This window comes from Nematolebias whitei, chromosome 19 (assembly GCF_014905685.2).
Source record: "Nematolebias whitei isolate Nwh7 chromosome 19, NemWhi1, whole genome shotgun sequence".
In the NCBI taxonomy this organism is placed as follows: Eukaryota; Metazoa; Chordata; class Actinopteri; order Cyprinodontiformes; family Rivulidae; genus Nematolebias; species Nematolebias whitei.
Genome location: NC_056516.1, coordinates 25,958,592 through 25,972,429, shown reverse-complemented (window position 1 = coordinate 25,972,429; position 13,838 = coordinate 25,958,592). Strand labels below are relative to the sequence as shown.

The following is a 13,838-nucleotide window of genomic DNA, read 5'->3' as shown; positions in this document are numbered from 1 at the left end:
GCTTGAAATCTCCACGTTGTGTGAAGGGAAGAGGACCGAGCAAGAGCCACCAGGCATTGTGCCAGCGTGCCACGGAGCCACCAATAAAAATTCAGCACACATCAGCAGAAAAATCACCAAAACGGCACCAATTTGCTCATGTGATATAATGTAACGTGATAACGCTGTAAGGTAGGGTTTACCTCTACAGTACAGTATTCAAGATAGAAAAAATAACAACAAAAAAAGGACAAATGAAACATTATTGTGGGCTTTCCTTTTTTCTTTTGAATTTGCTAATGTTTCTTTTTTTTAATCCCAAGGCTTTTAACAGTCCTGCTAGCCTTTACTTGCCATTATTCGACCTTCCCTCAATGCTGACCTTCACCTCGTGAGGGATGAATGAAGGTTTAGGCAAGGTCAAAGGTGGCTCTTCCTCAGATTTTTCTACTTTTCGACCCTCAGGAGCAGACCATCTCCTCTTCCTGCCTCCTGGCTTACTGGAGCCAGCTTCTGTGCTGCCACCAACCTGAGCTTTGCAAACAGATCCCCTGTCTCCAAACACGACATCTCCATTTTCCACACTGGAACCCTCTCCACTCCCAATCCCACTTTCACCGCTCCCCCGCTGGCTGATCCCATTCTCCCACTCCTTGTGCCTGGAGTTTCCTCCACTGCAGCTCTGGGGGGCGTCTGAGACAGCTCTGGGGGCTTTCAGGTGCCAATGGCTTGGGGGTAGGGTAGACGTTTGGGTGATTAGCTCCAGTGGTTGGGTCTTCTTCAGAGATCCATTCTTCAGGTTCTTTAGTGTCAGTGAAATACAAACATCTCCCACAGAAAGCTTGGTACAAGGTAGTTCCAGAAGCTGGGTGGTCCGGTCGGGGCAGCAGGAAGACCATCCTTGGCCAAAGACGAAGAAGGGGTACTCCAGCAAGACTTCCACACTCACCTGGAAGAAAACGAATCAGGAAAAACATAAAAATAAACACTTTTGCTGCTTGTTGCAAATCCCCTTTAAAGGTGCACTTTAAGAAATTAGTTTAAAGTGGAATGAGTTTGGGTGAAGTACACTGCAACACTGCCAGTATGTTTTCACAATTTACCATTATTACCATTCAGATCCATTCCTTTCTCATGTCTTCCATTTTCAAAAGACCAAGATGACAACTAAATCCCTAACTTCATTTATTAAAATTACAAGTCTACAAACCTGAGTGTGACGTTTAAGAGACTACATCCATCTGCTGAATACAATTTATGAGATCTTTTTTTTTTTTTACAACTAGTCACAGCAGAAATCAGGCAGCCAGAGTGGGTTTGGTTTCCTCCTCCCTGACCCCAAGCTACAAAGACCTAGTTCCAGCACCATTAGAGATTAAGTGGTTTAAATGGCATGCAGGTTAAAGGATGAACAATTTTCATACCATTTCAGTGTCTGAGCTTGCCTTTAGCTCAATATTAGTTGTCATTTTATTCAGAAATAACATGTAAAAATGAGTAAAAATTTATGAAAGTACCGGTAAACTCATCCTAGAATACTATTGTACAGGAACAACAGTGAAGCATTTCTTTAAGAAGTCAAAAGTCATCTTTAAGTCTTGAACAAACAAAACAAAACAACTTATTACTGATAGATTGCCATAAAGTGCCTTGAGTGAAAACACGTGTAAGCAGTATGTTTAAACAATTTTGAGTGTGAAAATTTTAACTTTTTCACATAAATATTCTCATATTCTAATATCTGAAATTTATGCTCGTCATGTAGCACAATCGTATGCATCTGTGGTGAAAACTTAAACTAAAATCTGCCAAAAGTGGTTTTAATACATACTAGATGTAAGCCCAGTATTAAAAAAAAAGTATAAAAACGTGGGACACTAAATTGTTCAGGATAAAAAAGGACAAATATAAACATAATTAGACACATTAAGCAAGCCAAAGTTTAACATTTTTTAACTGTAATATTGTACAGTATTGTACTAGGTGGAGATAGCAGTATTATTTGAATAAATTAATTAATTAATTGAACAGCGGCAGAGGAGGCAGCTTTGAGAAACGATAAGAACAGGCAGGAAAAAGAATAAACACGAGAAGCAACTAAAGTAAAATAGATGTGAGTAATTGCAGAGAAGCTTCAAAGGTTATGATGAAATGACAAGTTTACTCAGTGAGGTTGAACCCTCTCAAAGAAACACCAGGCAACAGTTTTCTTCTTGTAATGCATAATTTTTTACTTTATCTGGGCACTGAATGAAAGTTGCTATCAGCGCTGATAGAAGAAAAAATAAATAAAAAGTAAAAAAGACGTCAAACATAGCCGAATCCTTGAACGATGGTCAGTTTTTGTAGGTGGAGATTCAAAGAGTAGCCTGGGCAGAAAAGATGGTCAGAAATATGCAGCGTGGGCACACAGATTAAAATAATTGGCTTAAAGATGCAAGTGTGGGTAAATAAGTGTGCGCAAGTGGGTTTAAACGAACAAAACTAATAAAAGGGCAGATAAATTAGGAAACATTATAAGACAGTGACAGATCTCCATTCATCTATCTTTGTTTCAAAATGGATAACGTGTGTTCTTTGTCAAAACTAAAACAAAACTGTTGATTTTTATTGAACAACAAGTAGTTATATTTAAGCTATTTCAATATTTTATAAAAAAAACTGAATGGAAATGATTTGTGCTTGAAACACAAATATCTAACAGAAGAAATTCAACGGTAGCACTTTTATGCTCTTGGCTCTACAGAATATTTAAACATTCTGACAAGTCAAATCCAAACTCCTAATCAGAACATTTTTGGAACAGCGTCACCATCCCATAATATTAAACTTAATTAGAAGGAGAACAGCTGAGTCCTGTGAGATTCGCAGTAATAAAGTGCTTTAGAGGGGAGCAACACAACTTTCAACACTTGTCATTAAGATCAACACACGTGAAAGAACATGAAAACCTTAATAAAGATATTATTAAAGTTACCAAATATATATAAAATATAACTATGAATAAGTTGTTTCTTCATTTAAATCCAACATTCTTCAGAGCTACACTGATTTGTGCTTTCCCTCTTTCAGGTAGATTTTGGCATTTTGGTGCCACCAGTGGGAAAGCAAGATATGAAACATCTGTAAAACTGAGTGATAAATTTTTTTATTTTATCTGCAAACATGAAAAAAAATTACATTTTTGAAGTGAAATTTACCCACTTGTTTACCCTGTTAAATGTTGTCATGTAAAATTAATGGAAGGAGTATCCAAATATTTTTATTTATTTTTATGTACAAGTAGGATCCATAGAGTTTTACTTAAAGCAACAGTTCATATGTTGAAGTGGGGTTATGTGGAAAGGCTGTGGATAAATAATATCATTAGAAAAAAATCTCTGTTTGTAAAATAAAGTTTAATTCTGACTGGACCAGAAGTGGATCAAGACCAAAGTGGATTGCTTCCTAAACAACTCAATATCAAAAATGTGAACATAATTGTATACTATTTTCTAAAGAGCTGCAGCAGCAACTAGCTGTAGCACTTCTTGTGCAACCTTCAGCCCTTCCAGCAGGTCCTTCATGTTATGTCTGACAGGATAACTGTGTAATGTGGAAATGGCAAAGATGGTATTGTTTTAAAATACCATTTGGATGCACTGCTATGAAATTTTTGAGATTGGAGTTGTTGTTTTTTTATAGCAGTAATCCAATGTTGTCGTGACTCTGCTCGAAGTAACCATTAGCTTATCACTCTGAGCAGATCTCAAATATTTTTCCAAACTAAGGTCATTCAAAGAGCTAAAACAGGTAATAAAATGATCGCTCATAATCTTTCTACAGAACCAAATTTAAAAAAATGTGAGGCATCACTTTATTAATTCAGCTTGTTGCTCACCTGTGCGCGATGCTCCCCAACGGCGAACTGAACAACAGCACAGTTAGGTGAGCCGTGGCTCCCTTCAATCCGCACTACCGTGGATGAATCAATTTTCAGGTCACTGCTGATCTCCGCACTCTGAATGAAGTCATCTGTCTTCAGGTCCTCCACTCGTTTCAGCTCCCCGTCAGCCAACTGAATGATAGAACCCTTGATGAAGTATGGCGGGAGAGAAGGAGTAGTGGGGACAGGAGGAGTGGTGGCTGTGACCAGCCCAGGCGAAGTGGGAACAATGGGGAGATGAAGCTGGGCTTGAACCACTGCACCTGAAGAAGCAATGTGGATCGGGCCACTTTGGGCGTCCAGAGTTTCTCCTTTTTGGGCAGTGGCAGCGATGTATGTATGTGGGAGTGTACCAGGAAAAGATGAGGCTTGGGTAGATGATGTAATGTGGGAGGTTACTGGTTCCAGTGTGGGGACTCCACCACCACTGACCGGGATGATGACGGGTTGGGTGCCTGAAATGAGTAAGTGTTGCTGTAGGCTGGTGTGGTAACTGCTCCCACTGCCCCCTGCAATGTAACCAATAATAGGAGGTTGTGGGTAGATAGTCGTAGAAGGGAGTCCCATTGACAGTGGCTCTGTAGCGTTGTGGGTGGTCTGGATCACAGTCTGGGGTGAAAATGTGCCAACAGCTGCTTTCAGACTCTCTGCACTTTGTGGGGGTGGAAATGTGAAAGAACAGGTGGTGTGAGATGAGGAGGCTGTGCGACTGACAGGCTTGCCCATAACAATGCCACCTTTCTCCAGGTGTGCGGGGGCAGAAGCTGTCAGCTTTTCAGGGCTGGTTCTAGGTGGTACCAACTGGTGGTCCCCATGGCTATTAGGCATCAACATGACAGAGGTTCTCAAGCCTAAGTGATCAGGAACAGAGTAGTCTGATGGAGTAACTAGCGAGCGGACCTCATAGGAAGACAAAGGTGACATGGCCTCCCTTGATTTACTCCCTGACTTTGAGAGACTAGACTCGCAAGACGATCCAATCCGTCTGACTCGTTCCAGCTCCCCGTTGAGAAGCTCCCTGTGTCTGGGGCCAACTTCCTCTTTCCTGGTGGGCCCATCCATATATTTCACCACAAGCTGGGACATACCAGCTCCTAAATTGTAGTGGGGATGTATGGACTGGGATGGAAGGTGAGCGCCTCCTTGGTGGTGTGGTGACGGTGCAGTCCGTGGGGATGTTGACATTTGATTGTGATGAGGGACAGGGTCTGTAGATGGAGGAGGCATGGAGGTGCGGCCCATGTTCACTCGCTGCTGATTGTGTTTGGAGATCTGTGAGGGACCAGATGTTGTCTCTGTGTATAAGGGTCTATGTGTGGCTGAGGAAAAGGAGGAGGAGAGTGGAGGAGGTGGAGGAGGAGGTGGTAATAGCTGAGGGGAAAGATAGCCCGTGTATGGAGGAGTATAGGTTGAAGTTATAAACTGCATATTGGGAGGCAGCTGTGTGTAATGGACAGTTCCTCCAACTGTGGACTGTGACAGGGGAGATGTGTACACTGCAGGAAGCGTTGACACTAGCCTCAGTGAGGAAGAATCTGGTAAGGAGGAGGGGGACTTATAGTGGGGTCCGTCAGACTGACTGGAGCTAAGGTGTGGACCCGTACTGGTCTCTTTCCCACCAGCCACACTAGGACAGGTCATGTTCTCCACGCGCTGGCTGTCACCAACAGCTGCTATGGTAGGTGAGCGATTTTCACATGGTAACGTGCTCGACGTGCCCCTCTTCTTGGGGGGTAGACATTCATTACTGCGTTCCTGGTTTGACTTCATGCTGTTCTCCCCTTTTGTCCTTTAACTATACTTTCCTTATCTTCCTTTAAGTTTTGTCCAAACACTTATCCTTTTCTTTTTTTAAACTTTCACCCTGACTTTCTATTTCACTTTCGTTTCTTCTTTAATTTTAAAGCTTTATTTTACATTTAATTAACTATAATTAAAGTCTTGTATGTTCTTTCTTAACTCAGGTCATCAAAAACTGCAGATTGTCTTTCTTTAAAAAAAGAAGAGTTTTTAAATGACTATATGGGGGGGTAGTTAGAGCAGAGGAAGTAGAGCCGTGTAATCTGTCCAGCAATCTTTAGCACCTGAGACGGGAGCCAAGTGTGGCAGGGGAGAGCATCACAATGTTACACCTGCTGCTGTTGCAGAGGATGATGGGGGGCCGAGTGCGCTGTACTTCATGCGGAATCATTTCCCTTCAAAGGAAAGCCTGCCGGCACACAGCACAAACCTGTGGAAGGGAGAAACACAAGATATTAATATCATCATATGCCCATCAACAAACTATTATACAGCAATCAATGGTCGGAACAAGCAAAGCCCTTGAATAAACACTGGCATTGACTGTGCCCTTGACCTTGAAGCTGGGGTGGATGAAAACAATACGGGACCACGGTTTAGCGTGGTACAAATGTACATCAAGTTTTGTTAACTTATCTTGATTGGAACAGAAGTTATGGGAGTAACAAGAGAAAGTTTACAGATGGAGACTATACTATAATACAGTCACCTTTTGATGGGTATATAAAAAGTAGAGGGACTTTGATGGATTAATTGATAATTGCAATATTATATTACAATAACAATATTATATTACATTATTATTGTTTAGCGTATATCTTAGATCATTGCATACCATTTCTTTTTTTATACTTTGTATTTTTGCTATTTTGGGGTGTAACTGGGACCTTGAGTACACAATTTCGTTCCAACTCAAACATGTGATGTGAATGATAATAAAGAACCTTGAACCTTGAAAATGAAAACTGACCCCATCATACTGTCATATGTGCCAAGTTAATTTTTGTTAAAACAGCATATAAATCAGCACACAAAATGTTATCTAACATATTAGTTCATCGGCTGAAGTCAATAAAAGCTCAAAGAATTAAAATTTAAAAATTCCTGAGCCACCTTCAATAAATTTAATCTATAAAAAAGTTTAGGCAATACATTTTCATTAGTTGGTTAATTGAGGCAGAAAGTCATGATTTTGCTAATATTTGCGCATGCTAACGTTTACATTTTTTATTATTATTATTATTACATTAAAAGCAACACAATGATTCATTCATAAACATGTTTGGTGTCAAGTTGCTCTTTGTTTATTTTATGAATCACTGAACAGACTGAATAATTAGCCACTAATGTGTTGGGTCAGCTACTAAGACATGTATGTAAGCTGTATAAACCTAAGCAGCAGCTCAACATCAAACATTTTCAGAGAAACCTCAACAACAGCAATAAGAAAACAGCTTCACAATACAAAGGGTTTCCATAATGTGAAAATTAATCTTTAAAGACTTCCCTTTAGTGTTTTACTGGAAAATACTATTCATATAAAAGTAAAGTCTAGCAGTGACTACATTTATTTACCTTACTTCCACTAAACCTGACTTGCTTGAAATTTTTTAAAGTGGTCTTCATTAATCTTTAGGCTTTCTGAATGCCTCAGTTTCATTCTTGTTTTGATCTGCGACTGATTATTCATTCATTTCTTCTCATACTTGAAAACATACAGGGGAATGTTTGAGTTTGGCAAGTCACTTAATTCTGACTTGTGACACATTCTGGTGTACAAGACTCCAAAACTAATGTTTTTAACTAGGGATGCAAGATATTTTAGGCATGGTATCGGTCGATATTAGCATTAAAGTTAAATATCGGACATCGATCATTCTGTCAAAATAACTCACCGATATAAAAGACGCTGTTTTTGTATGACAACCCAGTGACCAGGATGCCTGCAGCGCCAGCACAACGTGATGACGTCAGGTGCACCTACCTGATCTGATCATGGCAGAGAGGAAGAAGGCAAAATGTTGGCAGTGTGGAAGGTTTTTTTTTGTTGTTGTTGAGGATTCCATTGATTTTTGGACTATGTTGAGCCTCACTACATCGACCACAATCAGAGATATTTTACCGACGTAGCCTTACCCATATTACAAGATGTCATTTCCAATGTCATTGAGAAGCTAAAGTGATAGCACTTGGGTGAGTTTTACCACAGATATTTGGACATCGTGTTAGCCCATTTAGCATGATTAGTCTTACGGCACAATGGATAGACAAAAACTTTTAACTTAAAAAGGCTGTCCTTCATGCACAAGAGTGCAGAGGATCCCACACTGCAGCAGGTTTTTTTTTTCTTTCTATCCTCTGGTGAAACCAGATGTGTTTCCCTGTCTCTCTTACTCCCCCCCCCCCCCCCCTCCCCGGACTGTGCTACGACTTTCCCTTAAAAATTCAATGTCTTCACTGGCCTGTACGTACATGTATAATGTCTGTTTATGTTGCTTTGCTATGGTAGGTTTTTTGATGCCTCAAATCGTGCCCTGTCTAGGACACGGTGTGAGAGATCTTTTTTCATACCGTCTCTCCTCATGTTTTCTTTCCTTTTCGCATCTAAGCAAAATATTATTCTGAAGAGGGCCGCGCTATTTAATAGCCGCAGCTTCATGCACTCCGCTCATCTTTCGGACGACTGTACGTACATATTCTCGTTGTATCTCGGTGCAATGCCAATAAAGTTTATTCTGATTCTGAACTTGGAACAAGCCTCCACAAGTGAGACAGCATCGCAGGTAACTAATGCTAATAAATAACATTTAACACTTGATTTAATATAAGTTAAAGTGCTATTCATATGGCTATTACTGAATATATGTCACCAGCCCTTACAGCTGTTACACAATCTTTGTAGCAAATAAGCCTAAATAAGAGGACTATGTTCTGACAAAGGAAAGTATAAAAAAATTTGGTATCGGTTATCGGCCAAATAAGTTTTAACATATCAGTATATCGGATATTGGCCAAAAATCCAATATCGTGCATCCCTATTTTTAACCAGTGTTGGGTAGACACGTAACATACACCTTAGCTAGGAACAAATTTTAAACTGGATGTTTAGACCCTTTTATTCATAGCAACAAAACCCATTTCTTTGGTTAAATATATTAAAGGTACAGAAAATAACAGTTTGATGCATAATATAGTACTCAAGCACCAACAAGGTGATTAAAAAAAATTTACTAAAGACTTGATATATGACCAAGTGAAAGATGACAAATCTCTCAGGTCTTGTCAGGTCTTTGCTGCGTTTTTCCTCCTTTTAAAATAAAAACATGACTTTCAGACTCTTATTCAACTGCTACAGACAGTTTTTAAGATAGTGTCTTTTAAGTTTTATATAAGATTTATCTAAAAAAAATTACAAGAAATGTGACTGTTTGGAAGCAAACTACAAAAAACTTGAGGATTGAACAGTTTTAAACTATTTTCATATAATGAATATTAACAACAAGTAACAGTCCAAGTCCTTTTGGTGGATTAATTACAGTCAAATTAAAAGTTTTGGTGTGAGTGAACTATGTGATGGAGAGTATATGCAAATGCGTGCACGTGTGTGTGCCATCTGGTAACTCTGACCTCCTACTGCTGAAGATGGACAGCTTGGTGTGAATCTCATAAATAATGTACAGGGACCTCAACAACACACTCCCATAAATACACACTCTCACACACATAACCAGGCACATTCCTCTGGCGTACTCTAACGGTGACACCTGGTCGTATTTAGTTATGCTGACACACACTCTTTCCTTAAAACACAAAATAACTTCACGCACAAACACAGTCACCAGCTAATGCTTTACAGAACATAATGTGACATGTACAGTGTAGATGTTAAACAAACAAAAAAAGCATGTAATAAGGAGCCAGTTGGATTGTTTTCACTGTATATATTTATATTATATAAAATAAGCACCCAAAGCTGATTAGCATATAATGTGTACGTCACCACTCTGCACAGCTACAAGCTCCATATCAAGGATAAAAGTTCTAACCTAAGTCTTTGGAGAAATTAAAAAAAACACAAATAAAAAACAAGTATTACTAATGAAAACTATAATTTAGCACAATAAAGAGTAAAACATTTACCTTTTATCTTTATATGGATGTTACACTTGAAACTCTCAAAGACTGACCTAATGTTCCTGCGTTTAGTAATCTGCAGGAAATAATCAAACGTTGTAAACTGATATTATAGTATCTATTAACACTGGAACTATAGAAGAAAGGCAGTGTTGATGAGAATATCCTATTGATAGATTTGACATGTCCAGACACACTAAAATACTAAAATTATTGGTCTAACTTAAACCAACAATCAGACCAAAACCTCCAAGCACCTCATCGATCTGATTAGCTGAATTTTGCATGGTGGTCCCAACTGCATGCTCTCTGTGTGTGTATGTGTGTGTGTATGTGTGTGCATGTGTGTTTGTTTATGTTCCATTTGGGGACTTGAACCAGCACACATTTTTTTTTTTTTTTCATTTAGCCTTTATTTATCCAGGTAGTCTCATTGAGCCACGAGAACTCATTTTCAAGAGAGACCTGTTTAGGGAGCACATGGTGGGGGTTAAGGGCCTTGCTCATGGGCCCAGAGTGGGGCGAATGAGGGTGGGGGCAAGTGTGGGTGTTTCACAGACCCCATATACATAATATACATAATAGTCATTTGGGGACACATTGGCAATTGAGGACCCAAACTATGGTGTGTGTTTTTTTTTTTTTTTTTTTTTTTTTTGGGGGGGGGGGGGGGGGGTGCGCGTACATGTGTATATGTGTGAGACCTGCCCTACTGAGAATAAGAGAACAGTTCTGGTTACGTCCTAACACACAGATGCTAACATTTTTTCATTGGTTGCGAGCGTCCAGTAAAGCACACGCTTGCAAGATCGAGTAAACTCGATCTGCGTGTTTGTGAGCGTGTGTAAAACAGTCCAAAGCACATGGAGGGCATACAGCTTGGGTTACACGTTATCTGATATCCACATATTACCACACGAACTCACGCACGCTGCAAGCTCAGCAGCATGCAGGTGACTTTGCTTTTCAGTGAATCCGTGTCCGTCAGTTTCAGTGAAGCAAGACTTTCTCTTTTGTCAGCTGAAACTGAATCGCCCTTTAACTCAAATGAATTATAAGACTTTCCATAATTTTGTGCCACACGTTCTGTTTAAGTTTATCACTTTGCATTCAGTTTCCTGATCTGCCTGCTGAATAATTATTTGTGTGGTTCCATTTTTCCCCTTTAAATAAACAATTTCTTATCATTAATGCTCACTTTGTTTTTGGCATGATTAGCAGACTTGAATTGTGTGTCTTAAATATTTTTAATTGTTTAAAACTTATGTAAATGAGCTTGGGCTAAATGCATCCCAGTTTTAGCTGTATATTTCCAGGACTAAATGAGGAACTACAAGATTCAAGGTTGAAATCACATCTATCTTTCACTGGATCTTTTGCAATCATCCAAATATGTTTTAGTCAGGTCATTTTAGATTTCTTGTGAATCAATTAGTAGAAAATCTGCCGTTGACTATCCACCATTTTACATTTTATGTCTGCAGAATTTCAAACACGTGTTGCTTTCTAATAGATAAGAGCTCTCATAAATAAAAGCCTGAATAGATCTGCTGTTATGGGTTTTTACATGATTGGAATGTCTCTAATCTGAGACACAAATAGGCTTGCATTTAAGCTTTTTAAACTTATTTTTGAAATTTGTCTACTGTTCCTTTGCTGCAGTGAAGACATTTTGGTACATAAGAGACAAAATATCAAAAGGATACCAAGGGGTAGGAAGCAAATAGTCCAGGTAGAGTAATAGAAGAATAAACAGTTAGATGGAGGATGAATAATTGGAGGCAATGTGCTCAACATAACAGTATTTCTTCCAGCTATCTAACTGTTAACAATGGTGTACCACAAGGTTTAGTCTTGGGACTCACCCTCTTCACAATCTACATAAGTAATGTAGGCCAGATCATTACTGGTGCATCCTTACATTTCTATGCAGATGACACAGTTGTGTATTGTCGAGCTAGAACAGTTGCTAAGGTTTTCCAGCTTTTACAGTGTGCTTCTGACATCATCCAATCAGATTTGTTCCATCTCAAACTTGTGCTAAATGCTGATAAAACCAAAGGGATGTTGTTTTCAAACAGGAAGTTGGTACCAGCAGTCCTTCCTTCTATTTGATCTTTGAATTGTGTTCCTATTGAGTTTGTCGATTCTTATAAATACTTGGGTATCTTGGTCGATTTGTATCTCTCTTTTAATCCTCACGTCGAAAGGAAACATCTTGTAATTGCTACATTCCTCCCCTCCATCAACAATGGTGACATCATTTACATGAATGCTCCTAAAAGCACCTTGCAAATGTTGGATGCTGTCTATCATGGTGCACTAAGATTCATAACTCTTCACTGCACCCTGTATTCATTGGTCAATTGGTCATCCTTAACTTCACGCAGACTCTCACACTGGTACATTTTCATCTTTAAATCACTCCTTAGTCTGTTGCCTATATCTCCTCCTATATGTCACTTTGTGAGTTCAGCTACAGCCTGCACTCTCAGGACATAATTAATTGCAGTGTACCCTCAGTGCGGACCAAACTTGGTAAAAGGGTCTTCTCTTACTTCGCTCCTGTAACCTGGAACACCTTGTAAAAAGATCTGAAGCTCTCGACCATGACGTCTCTAAGGGATTTTAAACAACTGTTAAGTTCATGGCAAAAACCAACGTAGACATGTTCCTGTTTTTAGTATTTTACATCACTTTATAATGTAGCTGTTTATAGTTTCATTTTTATATCATTTCTTGTATTTAGTTTTTCATTTTATATGCTTTTTATATGATTGTCTATTGTTGTCTGTATCTTACCTAGGGGTGCATGGCCCCGATTTCCTTAATTTTGGGAGATCCAAGATCAGCCAATACTTATATGAAAAAACGATTTTACAGATTTTTTTTGTAGTTTTAATAACAATTGTCTAAACTTCATTTTATTTCAGAGCACTACCTCGTGGCAAGTTAAAACAAGTTTGCATTGTTTCTAGGATATTGTGCAAGGGTATGTTTGTCAATAAAATACGATTGGAAAATTGAAGGTGCATTGTGACCTTATAACATCTGACAGTGTCACTTGTAAAACAAAATCTGTATTGGCCAAAATCGGAATCAGCAGGTCAGGCTTTTTAGAGATTGATGATTGGCCAGAAAACTGCAGTCAGTGCACCCCTAACCTCATCTGTGTTCTTTGTTTAAAACAGGTCTCTCTTGTAAATGAGTCCTTGTGGCTCAGTGAGACTAACCTGTATAAATAAATGTTGACTGAATGAATGCACAGACAGAATCCACATTAAAGTAAGAAAATCTAACAAACTTTGCTCTTTATAAGTATTCTCATTTAACATATAATGCATTGAACAAAATATTCAAAATACTCTATTATTATATAATGTATGTATGAAGCCAGTGTGTGATACACAAGATATGAAATAACAGCAGCTTGTTTTAGCAACCACCAAGCAGCTATTTTGAGCAACAAATACTATAAATATGAGTTAAAAATGGGCTCCAAATGTGCATCTGCATGTGCTCAGTCATAATCCTAATCACTATCAAACGGATAAGTTCAACGTGATGTGCTATCTCACTGCTAAATATAGTTCATCTGGAAAGTACAGTGTTGCTGCAGGCACACACTTCTCTCTCTCCCTCTCCACTTCTCTGTTTTGTTTTTTCATCTGTGCTTCTTTTTTGTCTACATGGACTGTCGTTAGTGTAGATGCCTGTTTGCATGTGCGTCTTTGCATATATGAACACAGACACTTCCTTACTCACTGTCACTAATCGTACTCTGAAAGCAATGGCAGAGGAGCTAGTGAAGCTTTTAAAGGAAGAACAGCAGCAGCAAGAAGAGGAGAGAGAGCTCTAAAAAAGAGAGACAGAGATAGACAAATGACTGTGATAAAGAAACAGAGTATTTTTCAGAAAACAAACTCTTGGCAGTGTTGCATGACTTGCACTTTCTCACCCCTTCAACAGCCCTGAGGATGGGTGGGAGACTGGCGGGGGT

At 39.0% G+C, this 13,838-nt stretch overlaps 1 protein-coding gene across 1 annotated transcript in view; it reads right to left on the bottom strand.

Moving 5' to 3' along the window:
- Positions 1–285: 285 nt before the first annotated feature.
- atxn1a (ataxin 1a) overlaps positions 286–13,838 on the bottom strand; it is a 19,999-nt gene continuing 6,446 nt past the window's right edge. The window contains exons 2-3 of the mRNA XM_037693431.1: positions 3,860–6,134; positions 286–928 (exon numbers count right to left, since the gene is read on the bottom strand). Coding sequence (XP_037549359.1) covers positions 326–928; positions 3,860–5,674 — 2,418 coding nt within the window. The 5' untranslated portion in view covers positions 5,675–6,134 and the 3' untranslated portion in view covers positions 286–325. The remainder of the gene's footprint in view (positions 929–3,859; positions 6,135–13,838) is intronic.